This window comes from Echeneis naucrates, chromosome 21 (genome assembly GCF_900963305.1).
Source record: "Echeneis naucrates chromosome 21, fEcheNa1.1, whole genome shotgun sequence".
In the NCBI taxonomy this organism is placed as follows: Eukaryota; Metazoa; Chordata; class Actinopteri; order Carangiformes; family Echeneidae; genus Echeneis; species Echeneis naucrates.
Window position 1 is genome coordinate 724,814 of NC_042531.1, and position 20,515 is coordinate 745,328.

The 20,515-nt window shown below is 46.5% G+C and overlaps 3 protein-coding genes across 8 annotated transcripts; 1 reads left to right on the forward strand and 2 right to left on the reverse strand.

Moving 5' to 3' along the window:
• Positions 1-230: 230 nt before the first annotated feature.
• On the reverse strand, positions 231-7,716 carry lcp1 (lymphocyte cytosolic protein 1 (L-plastin)). 2 transcript variants are annotated; one of them, XM_029530061.1, is made up of 16 exons: positions 7,566-7,716; positions 4,258-4,339; positions 3,783-3,931; positions 3,562-3,685; positions 3,220-3,352; positions 3,019-3,100; positions 2,759-2,924; positions 2,526-2,668; positions 2,346-2,441; positions 2,003-2,198; positions 1,850-1,928; positions 1,631-1,745; positions 1,285-1,418; positions 1,059-1,179; positions 819-943; positions 231-644 (listed from the first exon to the last, which is right to left on the reverse strand). In XM_029530061.1, exons 2-16 carry the CDS (start codon positions 4,322-4,324, stop codon positions 512-514), a joined length of 1,863 nt encoding a protein of 620 aa, XP_029385921.1. In that variant the 5' UTR covers positions 4,325-4,339; positions 7,566-7,716; the 3' UTR covers positions 231-511. The 2 variants fall into 2 exon arrangements, with proteins under 2 accessions (XP_029385921.1, XP_029385922.1); XM_029530062.1 differs by having other exon boundaries at positions 7,531-7,658.
• Positions 7,717-8,334: 618 nt separating this feature from the next.
• LOC115035177 (GDP-Man:Man(3)GlcNAc(2)-PP-Dol alpha-1,2-mannosyltransferase-like) lies at positions 8,335-11,395 on the forward strand. The gene is made up of 6 exons (XM_029492894.1): positions 8,335-8,407; positions 8,513-8,734; positions 8,802-9,004; positions 9,078-9,246; positions 9,343-9,977; positions 10,138-11,395. The coding sequence occupies exons 1-6, from the start codon at positions 8,352-8,354 to the stop codon at positions 10,419-10,421; spliced, it is 1,569 nt and encodes a 522-aa protein (XP_029348754.1). The 5' UTR covers positions 8,335-8,351; the 3' UTR covers positions 10,422-11,395.
• nek5 (NIMA related kinase 5) lies at positions 10,061-20,506 on the reverse strand. Of its 5 annotated transcripts, none has more exons than XM_029492892.1 (23): positions 20,447-20,506; positions 20,033-20,272; positions 19,738-19,834; positions 19,563-19,660; positions 19,409-19,492; positions 18,901-18,971; positions 18,249-18,335; positions 16,933-16,987; positions 16,466-16,579; positions 15,501-15,587; positions 15,087-15,174; positions 14,658-14,773; positions 14,396-14,451; positions 14,182-14,316; positions 13,807-13,885; positions 13,544-13,645; positions 13,321-13,401; positions 13,090-13,236; positions 12,911-12,988; positions 12,671-12,845; positions 12,170-12,271; positions 11,944-12,031; positions 10,061-11,736 (listed from the first exon to the last, which is right to left on the reverse strand). In XM_029492892.1, the coding sequence occupies exons 2-23, from the start codon at positions 20,147-20,149 to the stop codon at positions 11,541-11,543; spliced, it is 2,253 nt and encodes a 750-aa protein (XP_029348752.1). In that variant the 5' UTR covers positions 20,150-20,272; positions 20,447-20,506; the 3' UTR covers positions 10,061-11,540. The 5 variants fall into 5 exon arrangements, with proteins under 5 accessions (XP_029348752.1, XP_029348753.1, XP_029348749.1 ...); XM_029492893.1 differs by having other exon boundaries at positions 12,671-12,809; positions 13,532-13,645; XM_029492889.1 differs by having other exon boundaries at positions 10,063-11,736; positions 13,532-13,645.
• Between the last annotated feature and the right edge of the window lie 9 nt (positions 20,507-20,515).

A 20,515-nucleotide genomic window follows, 5' to 3' on the forward strand; every position in this document is an offset into this window, starting at 1 on the left:
GACAGGAAACTGCCACCAGCAGCTGGTTACTTCCTGCTGAGCTCATGTCACGTTACCACGGCAACCAGTTTCCCACCTGTCCAGAACCTTGGTATCATTTGGACTGGAGACACCTTTTTTATGCTAAGCTAAGCTAACCAACCATCAGTTATTGGTGTTCTCTCCTATGTCCCCGCCCCCTCTGTGACATCACAGCAGGTCAGAGTGATACACTGAAATTAGGACAGATTTTTATACAAAAGTCTTTATTTTTATTTTTGAGCAGTTGACTGAAGCTCCGCCCACAACGAGTCAGACAGAAGCAGGTGAATTTTTTTTTTCTTTGAGTCATTGGAGCTGAGCAGATCAACTGATTTCTGAACAGTGACAAACTAAAACACAACTTCCTGTCCTTAGCGCAGTTTCAGGTGATGAGCCTCTAACAATTTATTACAGCTCCTCTGTCTTAGAAACACAACCCCCCCCCTTCCACTTCCTGTTGTCGGTCTGCAGGGTGTCCAAGTCCAGGTCTTCATGCTCTCTTCATGCCGCGCGCCATCAGGCAGGCGAACACCGTCATCACCATCTTCGGTTTGACCTCCACCAGGTCCTCTGGGAGAGCATAGACCCGGGCGCCAATCTTTCTCGCCATGGAGATGGCGTACCTGGAAACGGACACGTACAGATCTGAGTGTCAAATACTGTGAACTTATTCAGGTTTACCTGCTCCAGTCTCTTATTTTGAAGGGTTGATCAGAGGCAGAAACCACCAAAAAGTCCAGACCGCGACCTTTAAATTATGCTATTTAGTTTTCAAGGCAGCCACGTTATCACATTACTTTGCGTTGTTGAGTTTCTCCTCCTCAGTCAGATCTTCTGTCTTCAGCAGGTCGTATCTGATGGACCCAGGCTGGATGGCATCGATCAGATCCAGGACCGGCATGCTGCTGCTGATTGAGCCGTCCTGCATGCGCACACACACACACACAGAAGAGTTGATCAGTTTATGTAGTCTGACAACCAGATGTTCAGTTTTACACGAAGCTGCTAAACATGCCACTTCCTGTGTGTGTGTTCACCTTGAAGCTGGTGATGGTTCCTTTTCCAGCCTCTCTGAGCGTGTCGTTGACCCAGGACACGATGGTGTCGTCAGTGACCTTCTGCCCGTCTCCCAGGTCCTCCAGGATGTTCAGCGTGTATCTGAGGAGAGACCGACTCAGCGTGAATCTACTGACGCCGAAGAGCTGCAGAGTCCAGCCGGACCACACAAAATACTCAGACGTAGATTTTTGTCTTGTTTGTTACCGTCTCATGAGCTGCCACAGCAAAGCGAGGGTGAGGGTTCGATTCCCTGCGTTCAGGTCCTGACCCGCGATGCCGACCAGAGAGAACTTGGCCTCCTTCTTGCCCAGCTCCACGGCGTAGTTACAGTTCTCCAGCTGGACCAGAACAAACATCAGAGCTTCATCACAGTTCTTATTCTGGTTGTTATGGACTTTTTAAATGATGCTCCATTTTGAGGAAAATACACCAGAGAGCAGGGATTAGGGGGCGGGGCTGCTGTGTGACTGACAGAATGAACCACCCAATCAGAATAGAGTACAGCTTGGCTCGGCTGCAGACAGTTTGTGTGAGGTCTGGGACTCGGTACCTTCTTCATGTTGCTGCCCAGTTTTGGGTACGGAGGTTTGTTGACCTTCTCCCAGTCCACCGGGACCTTGATCTTCTCGTACAGCTGGAAGATCACCAGAGCGTCATCGATGTCTCTGTGACACACAGACACACAATCAGACACACAATCAGACTGCTGTACATCCATGTTGCTTCATGTCGGGGTTGAGTTATGGAGCTGATGATGAAGAGTTCTTACACGTAGAGGTGGTTGACTCGAGGGTTGACCCCCAGTGAGTTCATCCAGTTCCTGAAGGTCCTCTCCTCCCTGGTTTCACCTGGACAGCAGACAGGAGGATTAAGGACCAGAGCCAGACCTGGACTACTTTCCTGGACTGAGGCGGAGGCTCACCTTCGATGGAGCTCCAGTCGATGTCCTGATTCTCGGGTTTCTTCAGAGCCGGGTACTTGTTGAAGAGATTGGCAACAAAAGCCAAGTTGAGCTTCGGGTTTCCTCGGACAACGTCCGCCGGCATCACAAACTGTCTGCAGCCGAGCCGGTCCACCTGGTCCAGCATGCACTCTGCACGCTTCAGGTCCTCCTTCTCCTGCAGAGACCACAAGGACCACATCAGCACTCTGCCCACCATCCTGACTCCTAAAGGTCCAGACTGTCTGAAGGTTTTTCTGTTGCTCCTGGAGCTGCACAAATAACAAAGATTATTTCTCTTTAATGTGATGTCACAGTGTCTCACCCGGAGTCCCGACATGTCGATGACGATGGGGGGGACGCCCTCGTCGTCTCCTTTAGGGGCCACCTGAGACAGCAGGTTGTAGTAGGCCCTGGAGTCCTGAGACAGAACGAGACGTTAGACCGTCAGAGTGTGTGTGTGTCTGTGTGTGGGTCTGTGTGTGTGTGTGTGTGTGGGTCTGACCTTGATGTCGGAGCTGAAATTATTGATCTTGCCACATCCAGCCTGCTCCAGGTGATAGTTGGCCCAACGCAGCAGCAGTTCTTCAGGGGAGAGTTTCATCAGGTCCTCCAGACTCTCTCCATCCCGGAGCAGGGCGATCAAAGCTGCACACACACAGACACACACACTGTTGACTCCTCTCATCAAAGTTGTGTTGTTGTGAGTTTCTGCTGAACACAATATTAAACACACACCCTCGTTCCTGCTGAGCTCGATGTCTGCGAACAGCCCGATCTTGATGACCTGCCACAGCAGACCCAGGACCAGGTGCTGTCTGCCCTCCTTCAGGTCCTCAGCTCCGATGTTGACCACGTGGCAGCCGATGGCCGACGCTGAGTTCAGAGCCAGATTCAGGTTCTCCTGTTAGACCCAAAACCAGAAGACGTGAGGACTCAGTGAGACAGTGCAGGTCCCATTGTGATCAGACCCAGGACCAGAGTCCGGTCCTCCTCACCTGGATGGTGAAGGGCGTCAGCTTCTTCTTGTTGATGGTTCTCTCGTCGATGGTGTCGGGAACCGACAGGTTGATCATCTTACTGACAACACAAACCATAACCAGGTTACTACACAGACTCACACAGGACCTGGTCCGTCCCGGTCCCTCTGATCCGCCATCTGCAGTTTTCACTCTTGCTTGAGTGTGAGCGAGCCGTACCAGAGAACGATGCCGTCTCCCATCGCTGTGAACAGCTCGTCACTGTTTGGATCCATTGGCAGAACATGTTTACAGTCTGCGTCCTTCTCCAGAGCTTTGTTGATCCAGTTCACAAAGGCCACCTTCTCCTCCTCTGCAGCCAGAAAAAGAACACCACAGATTTAACAGGAAGAAGTGGAACTCACTTTCTGTCTTTTCATTGGTTGTTTGTTGACAGTCACAGACATCTATCCGATTTAATCCTCGAATAACGCTCATGTTCATTTCTATGCAGATGACTTTGTAATCTTTGGGATTTTGTTCAATGATGTCCACTTCTGTTGTGTAGTGTGTGTGTCAGACCTGAGTAGGAGTGCTGAGTCCCAGACTGCTCTGATCTTCCAGCCACGTTACAGATTCCCTCCTTCTTGTTGATGGCCTTCCTGAAGGTCTTAGCCACCTCTGTGCTCTTCAGTCCATGGACGATCTGAGGAGAGCCCATGAAGTCATTTTTTTTTTCCTTCTTGGTATGTTCACTGTAAAGCTCCATGTTTGCCTCTGTGACCTTTGACCCTTAGACCAACCTGCGTGAACTCGTCGAAGGTGAGCTGGTCGCTGGTCTTGGTGAGCTCCTGGATGATCTCTCGGATCCTGTACCCAGGCAGCGGCAGGTTGGCGGCTCTGAAGAGCTCGTTCAGTTCATCTTTGCTGATGAAGCCATTGTTGTCCACATCTGGAAGAAGATGGAGGGGTCAGAGGTCAAAGGTCACAGTTCTGATCCTTTGATCTGTACAAATTTTATATTAAAGGTCCATATTTAAACTGCTCCAATTGCTTATTTTGAGGGGCTGACATCCCTAAAAAGATTCAAAGCCAAAGGTCATCTCAGACTTTTCTGTTTTTTCAGGAGCAGTGACTGAGTTCCAGCTGTTCTGACCTTTACCTTTAGACCACCGACCTAAACTGAAGGAAGAATCTGAAAACTAACGGCTCAAAGCTGAGACCTTAGATCTGAACTTCCTCCTCTCCTCTCTTGACACAAACTCTTCATTCTCTCACCGATCTTGGCGAAGGCCTCTCTAAGCTCCTCCAGCTCGTCTGGGGGGATCTGTGAGGTAGTGGCCATGTTGGGAACCTGAAACTGAGAAACAACACAAAGAAAATGAAAAAATTAAAATCTGCATCCTGAAATGAGAAGTCAGAGAGCAGCAGAAAGGAGGAACCTGGAGGAGAAGACGATATCTGCTGTGATGCAAACTGGTGCCAGTTCTCACTTTGTCAACTGAAAACTTCCTGTTTCTGCTGCACTTCCTGTCTGAGTCTCTGTATCAAAGAATCTGAACACCTGAACAGGTGAATAACTGACTGAGTCTCAGTTACACACGAATAAAAACAGTAATTAAATCACATGTTCAATGGTTCACAGAGTTTAAGACACAAACAAGTCATTTAAAAAGTCTGAAATAATTTTACAATGAAGGAAATATGGCGTAATAAGTCTAATAATAACAGCTCAGATTTTTCTTCCTGAATAATTATTAAAGAAGAAGCTAAATGAACTAAAAGATGAAATCTGGTTCTTCAGTAGAAATGTTCTTTAGTTTGTGAATGTGTTTATTTCAGTTTTATTTGTTTCTTTTTAAATTTGAATATTGAAATGCTTTTTATTCCATTTGTTATTTCTGCATGTTTCATTTTGAAGTAAATCTAATTTTATCTTTGCTTTCCGTTAAACTGCAGATGTCCCAGTTAAACAGAAGATGAATGTTCCTGATGTTTCAGTCACTGATTCTTGAATGCTTCATTCAGATTTTACAGAAATAAACTAAATCATTTAAGCATCATGTCTTTTTCTGGGATTGAGGATTCATCACTCAGACGGTAAATGTTCAGCATCTTTATTTGACAAAAGGTCGATCTGAGCTGAAGGGGACAAGAAGGAAGAAAAAAAAAATCTTTATTTTTAATTGAAAACTGAAACATGTCGTCAATAATCAGTCAAAATGGCTGCTGATTATCTTGAGTCGTCTGATCGATAAAGTCTCTTTTTGACTCTAAAACATCACAGATGTATTTTGAGATTCTTAACTTTTGGCTCAACACAATAATGTAGCGTTGTGAAACACAGGAAGTGGCAGCAGAAACAGGAAGTGAAGCAGGTGATAACATGACTGGTTTTATTTGGTCCTGTGGTGATTCACAGGACGACATTTTAACGCTCAGAGGAGAAAAGTAACTCAGAGCTGCTGAAGGTGACAGGATGAGTCAGCCTGCACCCTGCAGGTCATTTATGGCTTAAAGGAAATGATCCCGTAAACACGACCAGCCTGAAGAACACAAAGATTCATCAGCTGCTGAGAATAGTCCCCAAACAGTTAATGCTGTTTGGTTAAAACTACAAAAAAACAGCTGTCTGTTTTAAATGAAGCTTCATAAATGTGGAAAGGCTGACATTATTGATTTACAGGTTCATATTTTATATTTGATGTATAAAATATGAACCTGTGTTTCATATTTTGAACTAATCCAGAGTTTTATCTGAGCATGTAGAAGCTGTGAGCCAATCAGATCTCAGATTTCAGGGCAGTGAGGCTGAAGTGAGAAGTGACTTCAGCTCAGAGGCAGAAATGAAACTGGGCTCAGGTAAAGTCCTCGTCTGAACCGGATCCAAAAGTTAAAAATGTCACATGAGTCACTGAGCCTCTTCCTGAAGTGTCATTTGGTTTCATTTAACCATCACTGTTTCACAGGTTTCACACAGTTGTGTGTATGTGTCAAGCTGTGTTGTTGTAATTATGAGCTTTGAATGATTCTTGTTCAATCAGTGAAATAAATTGCTTTGTTGGATTCATATTTTATTTGTCTTTTTACATTTAAAAAATAGAATGAAAATATGAATTGAGTCATCCATGTACAGAAAATGAATCATTTTATTTCAGTTTTTATAAAAATGAACAGCTGTTTCTTTTCTAATTAATGAGCTTTGAATGTTTCAGCTAAAACAAGACTTTGCTCTGATTTCTCTGAACTCTTCATTTGTATTTTGCCATTTTTTAGGCATCAAATTAAAAGATGTGTGGCGGGACATCATTTCCCATCACAGATGATATGAACTGAAATGGAAGACGCTTTTACAGCTTCACAACTTCCATTTTAATGTGGCTCAAACCTCCTGCAGAGGAAAAATGAAAGGTGTGTTGTGATCGTCAATGATGGGTGAACACAAACTGTCGAAATGTAACGGCAGTAAAATAAAGTTGACACGTTTCTGTCGTCAAACCTGAAAAACTAACGAGCTGTTTTCTCTGAAACTATCAGGCAATCCTCAGGATTTGATTTTAGGGAAATAAACTGACAACACAACTTCTCTTCACGCAAATTCTTCCCCTCACTGAGACTAAAGTGACACAAGAACAGACACACAATAACGACCTGTATGATTCACATCAACACAAACAGCTTTTTTCTGTCCGTCATGAAAAACTTCAATCTTGCTGATTCAACAGCTTCAGGCTATTCCTCCCAGGGATTGATGGAGACCAAATCGGAGCTCAAAGAAAAGAAGTGATGACCAGAAGCAAAACAAGTTGGCCAACGAAGGGTCCGGTCTGTGTTTCTGCCCTTCATGGTAGAAGATAACTTGAAAGAACTCAACAGGAAGCATTCCATATCTCCATCCTATGTGTCCAGATGTGTTAACATCTGCAGTCTGGACTCACACACTGGTTGGTTTGGTGCTCACTCAGGTTTTATCATCAGAATGGAGCATCATTTAAAAAATGCACATCATGCGACCACCATTTACTGAGCTGATAAATCAGGGAGGAGGAGGGAACTTCAGGTCGAGCAGATTGAGTGCGGATCAGTATTTACATGCGCGGCTTTGATCAGCATGTTTCACACGTGCTTCAGTTTCTTTCTGCAGCTCCACAGATTCCAGTCTCTTCAGCCTCTCTCTGCTTCTGTAACTGCTGACTTCCTGTTCAGCTTGTGCCTAGGTTTGACTCCTTCCTCTGAGTGCCTTCAGGCCTCCTTCTGTTCCTCTCACGAACACAAGATTCAAACTCATCATTCACAAACCCAGAGAACAGAGACAACGAAAGTTGGTTTGTCAGCAGCGGATTTATGAAGTTGAAGATTGACAGCAGAGCATAAAGACGAAAGACGGAAGTTCAGGGTTCAGATTAGGAAAAATGAGTCTGTGTGATAAAACACGTCTCATCTTCGTCAGTCCTACTCGTTCTCTTTCACACAAACGAATAAAAAGACAACAGGCATAAAAGCCTTCTCAGGAGTGTCTGGTGCCACAGCGATGCTTTCAGGGACACCTACCTGGACCAGAGTAACCTGGACTCAGATCTCTTTACCTGGCAGGTAGACGAGGAGGCTGCTGATTTCTGGACTCGGAGGACAACTTCTTGCCTTTCTGACTGTCGGTCTCAGCTGATCCGTCTGGCTCCTGAGCCGCTCGCTGCTCGACAGGCACCGACGACTAAATGACAACGCATGTATTCAAATCTAGGAAGGAAGTGACACCCAACGCATCAGAAACAGGAATCAGAGGTTTTGTCTTTATATGGCAATACCATCACATCACTGATCCAGAGACAGACAGGCAGTTTGGACAGAATTATCTGAATGCAAAGGTCGAGTCAAGATTGATGAAGCTGAAGGAGGCTTATCTGCATTATCATTCTCATTATTATTGTTATGATTGTTGTTGTTGTTGTTTTTGTAGTTTAATGTTATTGTGTCATTATTAAATCCAGTTTGTATTATAACAGATGTGCAGCTACCTGTGTACCTTTTTCACTAATATCCTTTTGAGTCACGATGATTCCCAGCACAGCTCCTAGTCCTGAAGCAGAACCAGAACCAGAACCAGAACCACCGGTCCATGAGCAACCAGAGAGAAAACTGAAAGACAAAAAAGGGCGATCAGTTGGCTCCATTTTATTTAGCTGTATTTCACTGTTTTTAAATCAAAGTTATTAAAATACAAAACAAATCAAATCAAATCAAAGTCCCACATTGAAATTAAAATTACGTAAATAAAAGTCACATGTCAGCGAAGTCTCGGTCAACAAACGCTCAGCCAATCAGAGGGCGGCCCGTGTCAGCTGACTTCAGCTGACGTCATCAGTGTTGTCAAGATGGCCGGATACGAACACCAGCATCACTTCTCTCCGTGTTTCTGTGACCTGATGAGGTAACCTGAGCCCGCAGCCTCCGTCCGACCCGGTCCGACCCGGTCCGGCTCTCTGTGGCTAACGTTAGCTTCGTTAGCTCACGGCTCTGTTGTGTCCGCCCTCAGGTTGCTGTGGTCCCTGGTGGGCCCCTGCGCCTACCTGAGCCTGGTCCTGACCCTGGTCCTGCTGCTGGTCCTGCTGGGGCTCCGCATGTGGCTGCAGGGCCGCCGGAAGACCCGCCGGGCTCAGGACGGCGGCCCGGCCGTGGCGTTCTTCCACCCGTACTGCAACGCCGGAGGAGGCGGGGAGAGAGTCCTGTGGTGCTCCCTGAGGGCCCTCATGAACCGGTACAGCCACACATCCAGATGTTGGTGGAATAAAGAGCAGCTGATAACGCTTTTCCTGTTTGCCCAGGTACCCCAGCGTCTCATTCGTGGTCTACACGGGTGACCAAGGTGTGACAGGTGAGCAGATTCTGGACGGAGCCCGACAGCGTTTCAACATCACGCTGCCCCGATCGGTCACCTTCGTCTTCCTGCGTCACCGCCTGCTGGTGGAGGCGGCCTCCTACCCCCACTTCACCCTACTGGGCCAGAGCGCCGGCTCCATGTTCCTCGGTGAGACCAGACCAGACACAGCTCAGGTCCAAGAGGCTAAAAGTGCTGAGGTTTGTGTGTCTGTGCGTTTCAGGCTGGGAGGCTCTGATGGCCTTCGTTCCTGACCTGTATGTGGACTCGATGGGCTACGCCTTCACCCTGCCGATCTTCCGTTACTTGGGAGGCTGTAAGGTGGCGAGCTACGTCCACTATCCCACCGTCAGCACCGACATGTTGTCTGTGGTCAGAGAGAGGAACCCCAGGTGACCCCCCCCCCCCCCCCCGGGTTCAGACACACCGAGCTGTAGAACCACCGTCTGGACCTGAGGGCTCAAACCTCTCCGTCTTCTGTCCTCCAGGTTCAACAACGCTGACTTCATCTCCAGGAATCCGGTGCTGAGTGCGGTGAAGGTGGTGTATTACTGCTGCTTCGCCCTTCTGTACGGCCTCGCTGGCTCCTGCAGCGACGTCATCATGGTAAACTCCACCTGGACTCTGGGTCACATCCTGGCTCTGTGGCGTTCCCCGAGCCGCACCAGCGTCGTCTACCCGCCCTGCGACGTCAGGGCCTTCCTGGACGTCCCCCTGGAAGAGGAGGATGAAGATGAGGTGGAGGAAGGCTGGGAGGAGCTGGGACAGGAACTGGGCAACAGAGAGGAAGGAGGAGCGGACAGGAAGTGCCACTCTATTGTGTCTGTGGGTCAGTTCAGGCCAGAGAAAGACCACCGGCTGCAGATTCGGGCGTTTCGCAAACTGTTGGACAGGAAAGGGGAGGGGCCCGGGGGTTGGGAGCTGCTGCGGTTGGTGCTGATTGGTGGATGCAGAAACCAGGAGGACGAAGAGAGGGTGCTGATGCTGCGCGGGCTCTGTCAGGAGCTGGGGGTGTCGGACCGCGTCGTCTTCAAACTGAACGTCCCGTTTGAGGAGCTGAAGAGGGAGCTGGTGGACGCCACCATCGGTCTGCACACCATGTGGAACGAACACTTTGGAATAGGTGAGGGCAACAACCTGTGTTACACACCCTCAACAAGCAGTAACAAAGAGACCACACAAAAGGGTCATAGTCACAACACAAGTCTCTTCTGTCAGACTCCATCAATATAAGTCTGTATATGTCCCCCTTACTCCACCTGTCTCCCCTCCCCCTGTCCTAGGCGTGGTGGAGTGCATGGCAGCAGGGACCATTGTACTTGCCCATAAGTCTGGAGGTCCAAAGCTGGACATCGTGGTCCCGTACGAAGGCGGACAGACTGGTTTCCTGGCTGACAGTGAGGATAGCTATGCTGCTGCCATGGAGAGCATCCTGAAGCTGTCGCCAGCAGAAAGACTGGAGATCTGTCGTAACGCCCGGCGCTCTGTGGAACGGTTCTCCGACCAGGAGTTTGAGGCTTGTTTCTTAGCCGCCATGGAGTCTCTGATGAGCAGACTGGAGCACTGAGGACCACCAGGGACCAGGACTGGATTTGTTTTTGGGGCTGAGGGTCATATCTGTGTTTAAAACAAACTTCCAACATTTTTAGAAAACAGAGACAAAAATAAGAGAAAAGCAGCCGACAGTGACTCAAACACAACACGAAGCAGAGATTTCAGTTTTCACCTTGTTGACAGGAAGTGAGACAATCAGACAGAAACATCGAGGACCTTCACTGAACGCTCGCCCACCACTACAGCGCCAACAGATCGTTAACGCTGTGATGAAGTTTGACTTCCAGCTGGGTAAACCAAGATTAATTAGTTAATAAGCTAAAATAAAGTCCCAGTCAGCTCATCAGCTGTTTTCTGCTGACTTTCTGAACAGCCAATGAGAAACCTCCAGGGTCAGGTGATTTAATCTATTTTCTTTTCAAAGCATCAGCTTTTTATTGGCCACCACCAATGCCAAACATTGGCTGAACGACTGGTCTGTCAACCAGTTCATAATTGTTAAATTAATTGCTGGTGGTTCCAGCTTCTCACAAAAGAAGTTTTAATTTCTAGTAAATATTTTTAGACGTCTGAGTGTCTGACAGATTTTATGAGTCCAGAAAATAGTTGGCAGATGATTGGACCATCATGAGTTGCAGCCTCAGTGTGGAGGATTTATTTTTAAGCTGATGTGATAATTTGTCAGTTACTGACTGTTACTGAAATGTTGGGGGCTAGAAATGGTATTTTTCAGTGAATGACGTGTATTTTGGGAAGCACTTAAAACTTTATGGGTTGAGGCGAAATCTATTATTTAAATGTTGTTTAATTTCCTGCATTCTTGTTTGTGACGAAGTCCAGAAGACGTTATGTGTAAATTATTTACAGAGCTTTTATTTTGAAAGAAGTATTTGTGCTGTTTAAGTCTGTCCATGTAATGAGGATGATCTTTCACTGACAAACTGAAAATATGCTTCAATACTGCAATAAATCAAATCAGCAAGCACACTTCACTGTTGCTGTTTTCTGAAAAACACACAGGAAACATAATGTCACAGAAGTTAAACCTGTTGTGAGGCTGAACTTCACTGTCCAATCAGATCTGAGTCTTTCTTCTCGGGTTGACTGGAGTCGTCTGATGCTGTTTAAGAACTCACTGAGCATCTCCACCTTCGGCCTCAGAGGAACTGACGTCTGCACGTGAATCCTTAACTTCTGGTTGTTGAGGTTCTGCACCTCCACCCTCCACCCCTTGCTCTCTGCTTTCTGCTTCATCCTCCATGATGAACAGGTTCTTCATTGAGTCTGCCACGGCTTCTCTCAGCTCGTCCTCCGACTCTTCGAAGTTCCTGACCAGACCAGAGAAAGTTTAATTGATCTCAAGTTTTGAAGTTGATCGATACTTTACATGTTGTGAAAAGTTACAGCTTCTGAATCAGAATCGCCTTTAATTTACAATGACAAAGGTGATTCTGATTCTGTAATATCAAGTTAGACTCATCATTTTAGAAACTGAAGCTGTGAGATCAACAAATCAGCCACGAGTGTTGACTTACGTGTCGTCATCATCTGACCTCGGCTCCAGACGCTCTTCATCCATCTCCCCAGAGTCGTCGTCCTCTTCGTCCTGCTCCGCCTCTAACCCTGAACAGTAAACATGCCACAAAAGCCATCGATAACATTCAGATCCAGCAGGTGGAGCTGCCTGCACAGGAAATGATGTCAGAGACGGGAGGAAACCTCTCAGGTATCCCTCGTCTGCTGTCATCAGTCGGGTCTGACCTTCAGCCACAGTTGATGATGTGAGCTCGGCCTCAGCGAGGGCCCTCAACAGCGTGCGTGGCGGGCCGTCCATCCACTGTCTGCGACCCGCCCCCTCCTCACCTGAGGGTCAAGAGCAACAAAGGAAATACAGGTGATCTGATGTGAACCCCCCATAACGTCCCACCACAGTTCTGGAGATGTTTAGAGTTTTAGAGATTCACTCTGTATCTGCCATCAGACACATTACACAGCTCTCAGTTCATTTAGTCATTTAATTTAAATATTGGAATCATTTTACTTTTAAATAAAGGAATGTTTTTGTTGATTAACATTAGTTAGAACAGAGATTTGAATATCTGAACAGGACCGGTGCATTAGTGTTTGGGGTTTGCTCTTGCAGTTACAGCTCATGAGTGACAGGGGGCGGAGTTCACCTCCTCCACAGGTACTGAGCTGCTGGACTGTGATGCTGATCAGAATCTCTGATAACTGCTGATGGATCAGGCCAGTCTCACTGACCTCGCTCAGCCTCTGCTGCAGTGCTGCAGACGGAGTTCACAGCCATGTTGGCGAGTCCATCCAGCAGAGTCTGAGGTGTCCTCTGGCTCCACCCTCTCCTCAGCTCTGACCAATCCCTGAACATCAACTCCTCCCCCTCCTTGAAGATCAAAGTCTGGTTAAGAGGGTCCAGGTCCTGTTCAGGAAGAGATGATGAGAAAGAAGAAGAAGAGGAAGAGATGTAACAAAGACGTATTTTACCTTTTCCTCCTCTTCTTCATTCGCTCCGTCTCCTCTCGTACCGTCGTCGTCTAACCGAATCTCAAACATGATTCCTTTCTGCACAGATGACAAACAAACATGATGACCAGATTTCCTGTCTGATCTCAGTGTCTCAGTTGGTCGACAGGTGGGACAGGTGAACTGGACTCTGATCTCACCTTGTCCCTCCTCTGACCCCTGACCAGCCTGAGAGCAGCATCCTGCAGAGGAGGTAGAGCTTCTTGCTGCTCTTCACCATCTGCAGAAGGTTCTGGGTGTCTGGATGTCTCCACCACAAATGTTTGGTGTTTCTGTTGTGACTGAGCCTGATGGGGGTCAGAGGTCAAAAGGAGACAGAGACCCTCAGAATGAGCTGATTTGGTTGAAACTGCGATGAAACAGCTGATTACCTCTGTGTCAGCTCTCAGCCTCATCTGCCTCATCTCCTGCTGATACTGCTGTCTGATGAGATCCAGCTGATGCAGGTACTCCTACACACGCACACACACACCTTGGTGTTGAAGGTGTTGGTTATGTCCTGATGACCTATTGGCCTTTGCTGCTGTTTAATTAGAGATGTCTGATATATAACAGAGATCACTGGCACTCAGTTTGTCCCACCTGCTGTCCCACCTGCTTCCCGTCCTCAGGGGGCCTTTGGCGCTCAGGCCGTCCCACTTCCGGCTCTTGATCCCCCGGCCTCCTGATGCACTCGGCTGTACATGGACGTAGGCCCTGATGGTCAGAGTGGAGAGGTCAAAGGTCAAAGAGGCTGTTTTGTCAGTTAACAGTATCAGAGGCTTGACTCAGGATCTTGTACTTTATATTTCTGCACTGCTGGTTTTATCAGCAGAATTGATAATAAGCGACTGTGGGGGCGCTGAGGTTCGTCCTACCAGCTGTTTCTCTGCTCTCAGCTTGTACTGGTTGGCGTCCTGCCTCCTCTGCAGGTATTCGTCTCGAGCTGCAGCCACACTGATAGCGAAGGTGTAGAGAAGAGCTTAACCACCACAGCTTCAAAACAACAACAAACAAAAGGAAGAACTCTACATTTTGGGAGCCTGATCCAAAGACTGCTCTCACTCTACAGATGTCAGATTGTATCTTGAAAGCTGGCTTAAAACTGAGCTGATATAAGAAGCTCAACAAATCATCTACAGAAAATTAATCTGCAACAATCTGCTCAATTAGTCATCAGCTTGACTTTTTCCCCCCAATGTTTAGATCATCAGAGAATACAGTCAACAGGCTGATCAGTAGTTGTGACTCACAGCTGGTATGGCTCCACAGGAGGAGCAGCCAGGTCCGTTTCCTGAGAAGGACGAAGAGGACGAAGGCCATTCTCCTCGTCCCTCCTCTGGAGGGTGTCCAGCTGAGCGTGGTAGAGCTGGTAATGTTCATTCAACCTGCAGCAGTGACGCATCACAGGATGTCAGACAGTGATACCAGTGAGGTCAGATTGGGTCAGTGAGGAGAGGTTCCTACCGCTGACTGGGCTGTTCGGCATCTCTGTCTGCAGCTGGACATCTTTGATGAAGAGGCTGAAATCAGGAAGGATCACACTGTTCTTATAACAGGGAGGTAATAAAAGGTCAAACACCAATGAGAACAAACTGCTTTATGGTACAACAGTAAAGTTACCTGTTAAGAACAAGTTAAACATCAGGCCTACTTTAAAAGTAGAAGAGTTCCCTGATAGAGTGACGGAGGAGGAGCAGAGTGTGGAGGTTATGAACGTTATTATTACTCTTAGAGGGCTGTAAGGGCTCTGGACCCTGAGGTGGACTCTCCAGGCCGGCTTAGTGAGTGGTCTCTTCCCAGCGGCCCTGGGCCCCTCTGGTCCTCTGGAGTTGGGCAGCTTATCTGTTCGAGAGCAGAACATCAGGTAGATTAACAAGAAGTGTATGTGTGTTGTTCAGTTCAGTATTTTTTTAAAGCACTTTCATCAGCCAGACTTGACATCAGTGATTCTAGACAGAGGAAATATTTCTCATGTCAGCAGATCATATTTAGATACTTTAGATCTTTAGGTGAACATTTACATTTTTTAATTATGGATTTTTGTGTTTCAACACCAAAAGCTGGTAAAACTAAATTTGACCTGTAGGTGTCATCAGGTCCCCATTCAGAGCTGGATAGTGCTCTAAAAATTCAAGTGTGTGTGTGTGTGTGTAACCTGGTGTGCGCTTTGCTCTTTTAGTAGATCTTGATGTTGTTGCTCTGTTTTGATGCAGCATCGTGGGGCTGAACTCCTCCGGCATCACCTGAACACACACACACACACACACACACACACACACACACACACACACACACACACACACACACACACACACACACACACACACACACACACACACACACAAGTAGACTTCATTTTCTAAATTAGGATCCAGAATTTTAAATTAGAAGTCACCCCAGAGAATCTGGTTCCTCAGTTTAGTCTAATAGAAATCTCACTTAATACAAGATTCAGGTAAAATTCTTTGATGTGTTTCCTACAACTGAATTCTTGTTATTTTGGAGTTTTACATATTCCAGATGTTCATCAACAGGACACCAAACTGAAACCTTCACTGAGACTCAGTACCTGCAGGTCCAGGTGTTTGCAGATGTGCTTCTCCAGGAAGGGCCGTCTGAGGACAGAGCTGACTGAGGGACGGTCTCTGGGGTTCACCTAAGACATGTTCATGTGTGTGAGATAATGGAAGCAACAAAATCAGCAAATAGATTCATTCACCATTCACCTTTGTGTTTTATCTATTTAAACTGACAGTTAACTGTAGAAACACACGCTGAGACAACGGGGCAACAACAACACTGGCTTTGTTTGCTTTTCATTTTTTACTTTTATTCAAAGTAATCTGTCTCCATGTGTTTGTTTCTTTTGTTTATCTTTGTGAAGCAGTTTGTATTCAAGTGCTAAATAAATCAACTTTAAAATTATAGCAGTACAATTGATCAAAATGGCTCAAAACTAAATGTTGTGTTGTTTGGAGGATCTGCAGAAACACAATAGCAGCTTCCTCCTGTCCTGACCAGGAGAACATCCTGAACAGCTGCTCAGACTGTTTCCGGTCAGCGTTATACTTTCCTCTTTCAAACAGCGTTCACAGTTTGAACCCAGAAAATCATGAGTGATTAATAGAAACGTCTCAGACTGTGCAAGAACTCTGAGAAAGTCATTGCAACAGTTTCCTGTTTGTGCAGAAAGTGCAGATGAGAATTTCTCAGTTTATTTGTCAGGCTTCTCTGTCACTCCAGTAACAGTCAGCCAGCTGATCAGAACGCTGACTGAGACCACATGGAGGTCTACCTTTAAACCTTAAACCTTTTGACTGTACGGCCTTTTCAGGGGGTCTGAGATGTGTAAGTGGGGTTTCCATTGTTGGGGGGTTGATCTCTCCTACATGTACGATGAACTAACCGACAGTGTGAGATAATTTTAACAGTTAAAACTATAATTGTGTAAAGAACGGGTTCAGACTGTCACTGTCTGTTTCTGTGAACTCATTTATTGATCTCACATCACTCAGTGAAGATAAAGAGTCTGACCTTGAAAAGTTGGGTGATGAGAAGACGAAGGTCGAAGGAGTAGCGGTTGGACACCGGGGTGAAGCGCCCCCTGCAGATTTTACTGACCAACTGCCGCAGACTGCTGCCCTCAAACTGCAGGTAAACACAGAGGACGCATGTCCTTCTGTTTACTGACATTATTCAAAATTTCTCCCTTCATTAGTGGAGATGTGACAGGAAGGAGAAGCTGTCTGTTAACAGATAACAAAAATCCAGTAATAGGTTTGTTGGCTGCTGTGATCAACACTGAATTGTTTCAACTGGAGATGGAGCTCTATGAGAATCGGTGCAGGAATCCATGACTGGCTCATTTAATTAGCACTACTTGACTTGTCCTCACTCTAAAATGAAGGACTACATTAGTCTGTTAGCCTTAGCTCAGTGTTAGCTGGGTGTGTTTCCAGCTGTGGAGCAGCTGCTGATGTTCTGGGCGTGGTGCAGCTTACTGGATGCCTCAGGGAGCAGAGCTCATACAGAACACAGCCCAGAGACCAGATATCCCTGCAGGACACAGACACACACACACACACACACACACACACACATTACATTAAGGTGGACTTCAAATACAATCTGACATGAATCTGAACAGCAATGTCTCCATGACTGTGTCTGACTGAGTGTCTCTATAAAGTCAACAGAAAACATCGCTCCCCAAACGTGTTGTGTAAGTGAACTTCTATCTTGTTGAAACAGGATGAGGGGGCGGGGCCGAGCTCGATCCTCTGTCCCCCTGAGCTAAAGTCATAAACTCCAGGAACAAAGTCTCCAATCAGAGCACAGCTATCAACAGAAAAGTCATTTCTGCAGGAATACATCTGCTCTGGCATTCCTTTTTTGGCCTGGGATCAAGCATGTGCGTGTGCATGTGTATGTGTGTGTGTGTGTGTGTGTGTGTGTGTGTGCATGAGTGTGTGTGGTTGTCCCTATCTTTGTGAGGACAAGTATGAGACAGAATGAGGTCATCTTCAGACACTGAGGATATTTCGTGTCTTCTTAAAGGACTTGGCTTTATGTGCTCAGGTTCAGGTTGGAAAGGGGCTCAGGGATAGATTATGTCTCACAAGTATAGAAAGACAAGCATTTCTTTGTGAGTGTGGGAAAGAGGAAGCCATGACCTCAGCTGTATGAAAACAGAGAACGATAATAAGACTGTGGTGTTTTCTACACATTGAGGCTTCCTGTTGGTGTGACTGTGTGTGACTCTGTATGTTTCTACATGTCGTGGAGATGAACTCCCCACTGTGGTAATGAAAGTATGATCACAGAGCTCTAATCAAACCCTCAGTGCTGATCCAGGGACAGGGAGACATGTCCAGACAGCTGGGACTGTCCTCTTCCTTAGCTAGTCTGCTTCCTCAAAGACCTTTCTCTCTTACAGCCAACCACCTCAACGTGTGTTTAGCTACAGTTATTTGGTTAAAACACAACTGGGACTGATCACCTCTGCCTGTGAGGGAAGTGTTCACCTGGGAGCCTGAACAGCATTATTGGTATCTTTCGTCATGTTCATGTGACGTCATGCATCTCTTCAATAGTATACTTCAGTCTGATTAGCTTCATTTCCTTTTTAACAAACTAAAAACTTTTTAAACAACATTTGTGCCTAATTCATGGAGCTAATGTTAGAGTTTTTGACTTAATGATTTGCACTTGCCAAACAGCTACGACGGTGGGGTTGAGTTTTTTGTCCACTTTAGGCCACTGTAGGTCAGAAGGACTGTGTATGCTCATGTTGTGTGTTTTGTGTGGACGGACGTACGTCTTGTTGTTGTACGGCCGGTTCTCACAGATCTCAGGGGAGAGATAGGATGGTGTCCCGACACAAGTCCTGGCCATCTCCATGGTGCTGCACGACAAAGTTCACAAACACAACACACTCAGGATTCAATGTGAATCGGCCACCTTCAGATTAAGAGCACAGAACAGAAGTACCAGCTGTCAATACTGAACACGATTCTTTGAAGGTTTCCCACGACTAACTGCCAGCTGTGTTTACAGAGCCCCCCCACTTCTTCTCTGTCTCCTCTGATGTCACAGCTCATTTCACACCAATCACAACAACTGAAACGAGATATAAGATGATGGTCTTCAGTCTTTACATTTATTTATTTCTAATTGGTTTCCTCTTTTCTGTGTACTTCATGGTGAATTTGATTTAATTGGTCTCATTCATTCTGTGTGTGAAAAGACGTGGATGTTGTCTGGGGCCTTTACAGATGCCGCTTCGTCTGCCACTTTGTGGTGAGCTCAGTTTTTTTGTCCAGTCTGTTTACGTGTCCCGGTCGACAGTTTGTGGAATGATAACGACTTGTTTGGAACTTTTCCATGTGTTACAGAGCTCTCACTGATCAACAGCTGCACTGTCACTGTCTGTGTGTGTGTGTGTGTGTGTGAACATGACACTGACTCACTTATTCAACATTCTTGCGATTCCAAAGTCCCCCAGCTTTGCTTTCATCCCTCTGTTAGTTAGGAAGATGTTCTGCAGCAGAGGGAGAGCCGGGATGAAAGCACAACTGTGTTCCACCAAAGAAACAGTGACTGGACGTGTGTGGACAGATATGACCGATGACAGACTGGGCCGTGGTCTCTGGTCACTTATTCTGGGAGCTCACAGCGAGCTCTTTGTTCAGACCTTCTGAACTCTGATAAGAGTTCAGAAGATCTAGAAGGAGTAAGATCTCCTTCTAGATCTCAGTGCTGCATTCGACACCATAGATCATAATATTTACTACAGAGACTGGAACATGAAATTGGAATTAAAGGAACTGCACTAAGGTGGTTCAAATCCTACTTATCAGATAGACATCAGTTTGTTCATGTTAACAACAGCTCCTCCTCATGTACTGTAGTCAGTCAGCCGATTGCTGCTGCAGTTCACCAGTAAATCACACGTCTCGTCCGTCTCAGGACAGTTACCTGAGCTTTGATGTCTCTGTGGAGAACCTTCCTGTCGTGGATGTGTTTGAGGCCCAGACAGATCTGGATGAACCAGCTCAAGATCTGAGAAAAACACAGCTTTTAACATGTTTTACTCCAAAAAACAATCAGGTGTGTGTGTGTGTGTGTGAACCTGGTCCTCAGTGAAGGGCACTCCTCTCTGCATGTTGATCCTCTTCATCAGATCTCCTCCATCACAGTACTCCATCACTATGTACAGGCTCCCTCCCTCTGTACAGCCACACAGATGCCGGCAGACTTAGAACACACAGATAAAGACAACTCGCTCACTGCAGAGTCGCACTCACCCTGAAATGACGTTGTGAAGGAGACAATGTTTGGATGTTTCATCTTGGACAGCAGCATCACCTCTTTCCTTGACGCCTCCTTTTCTCTCGCCGACATCTGAGCAGGAAACACATGAGCAAAGCAATAATCCGTCCCTTCAACTGCCAGATGTTTGAATGGCCGCTGACCAAAAACGGCTGGACTTCAGAGTGAAGCCCCGGAAGCAAAGAATCAGCCCAACAGCACCAGCTCCGGATTTGTCTGGCTGATGGTGCTTCACATAAATATCACATGAACACCTGAGTGCCATGTTACCTTTGTGAGGTTGATCTGTTTGACCACACAACGTCTGCCTCCAGCTTTGTCTCTGACCAGGAAGGCTTTCCCGAAGGAACCCTGTCCGATCTGCCGGATGACCTCATAGCTGTCCATAACACCTGGAACAGGAAACAGAGAAAGTGTGCTCCATCTTTATCGATCCTCAGTCAGATGTCCGTCAGCTCCAGTCAGCTCCGGTGGTTTAAGTTAGCCTCGGACAGTTTTATTCCGGATTATCTGTCGGATTAAATGAATGTGTAACCTCTGAGGAGAAATTTGACCTTTTTCATTGTGACGGAAGTGTTCCGTTACCATGGAGACGGCTACAGGTGGGTTAGCCTGCTGAGCTAAAATAACGTTTTATTTCTATCTTCTCCGTCAAATGAAAGTCTGAATCCAACTCCGACTCACCTGCGGGCTCTCCGGAATGACGTCACTCCCGAAACGACGCGACGTCGACGAGTTTTAACGTCCGAGTGG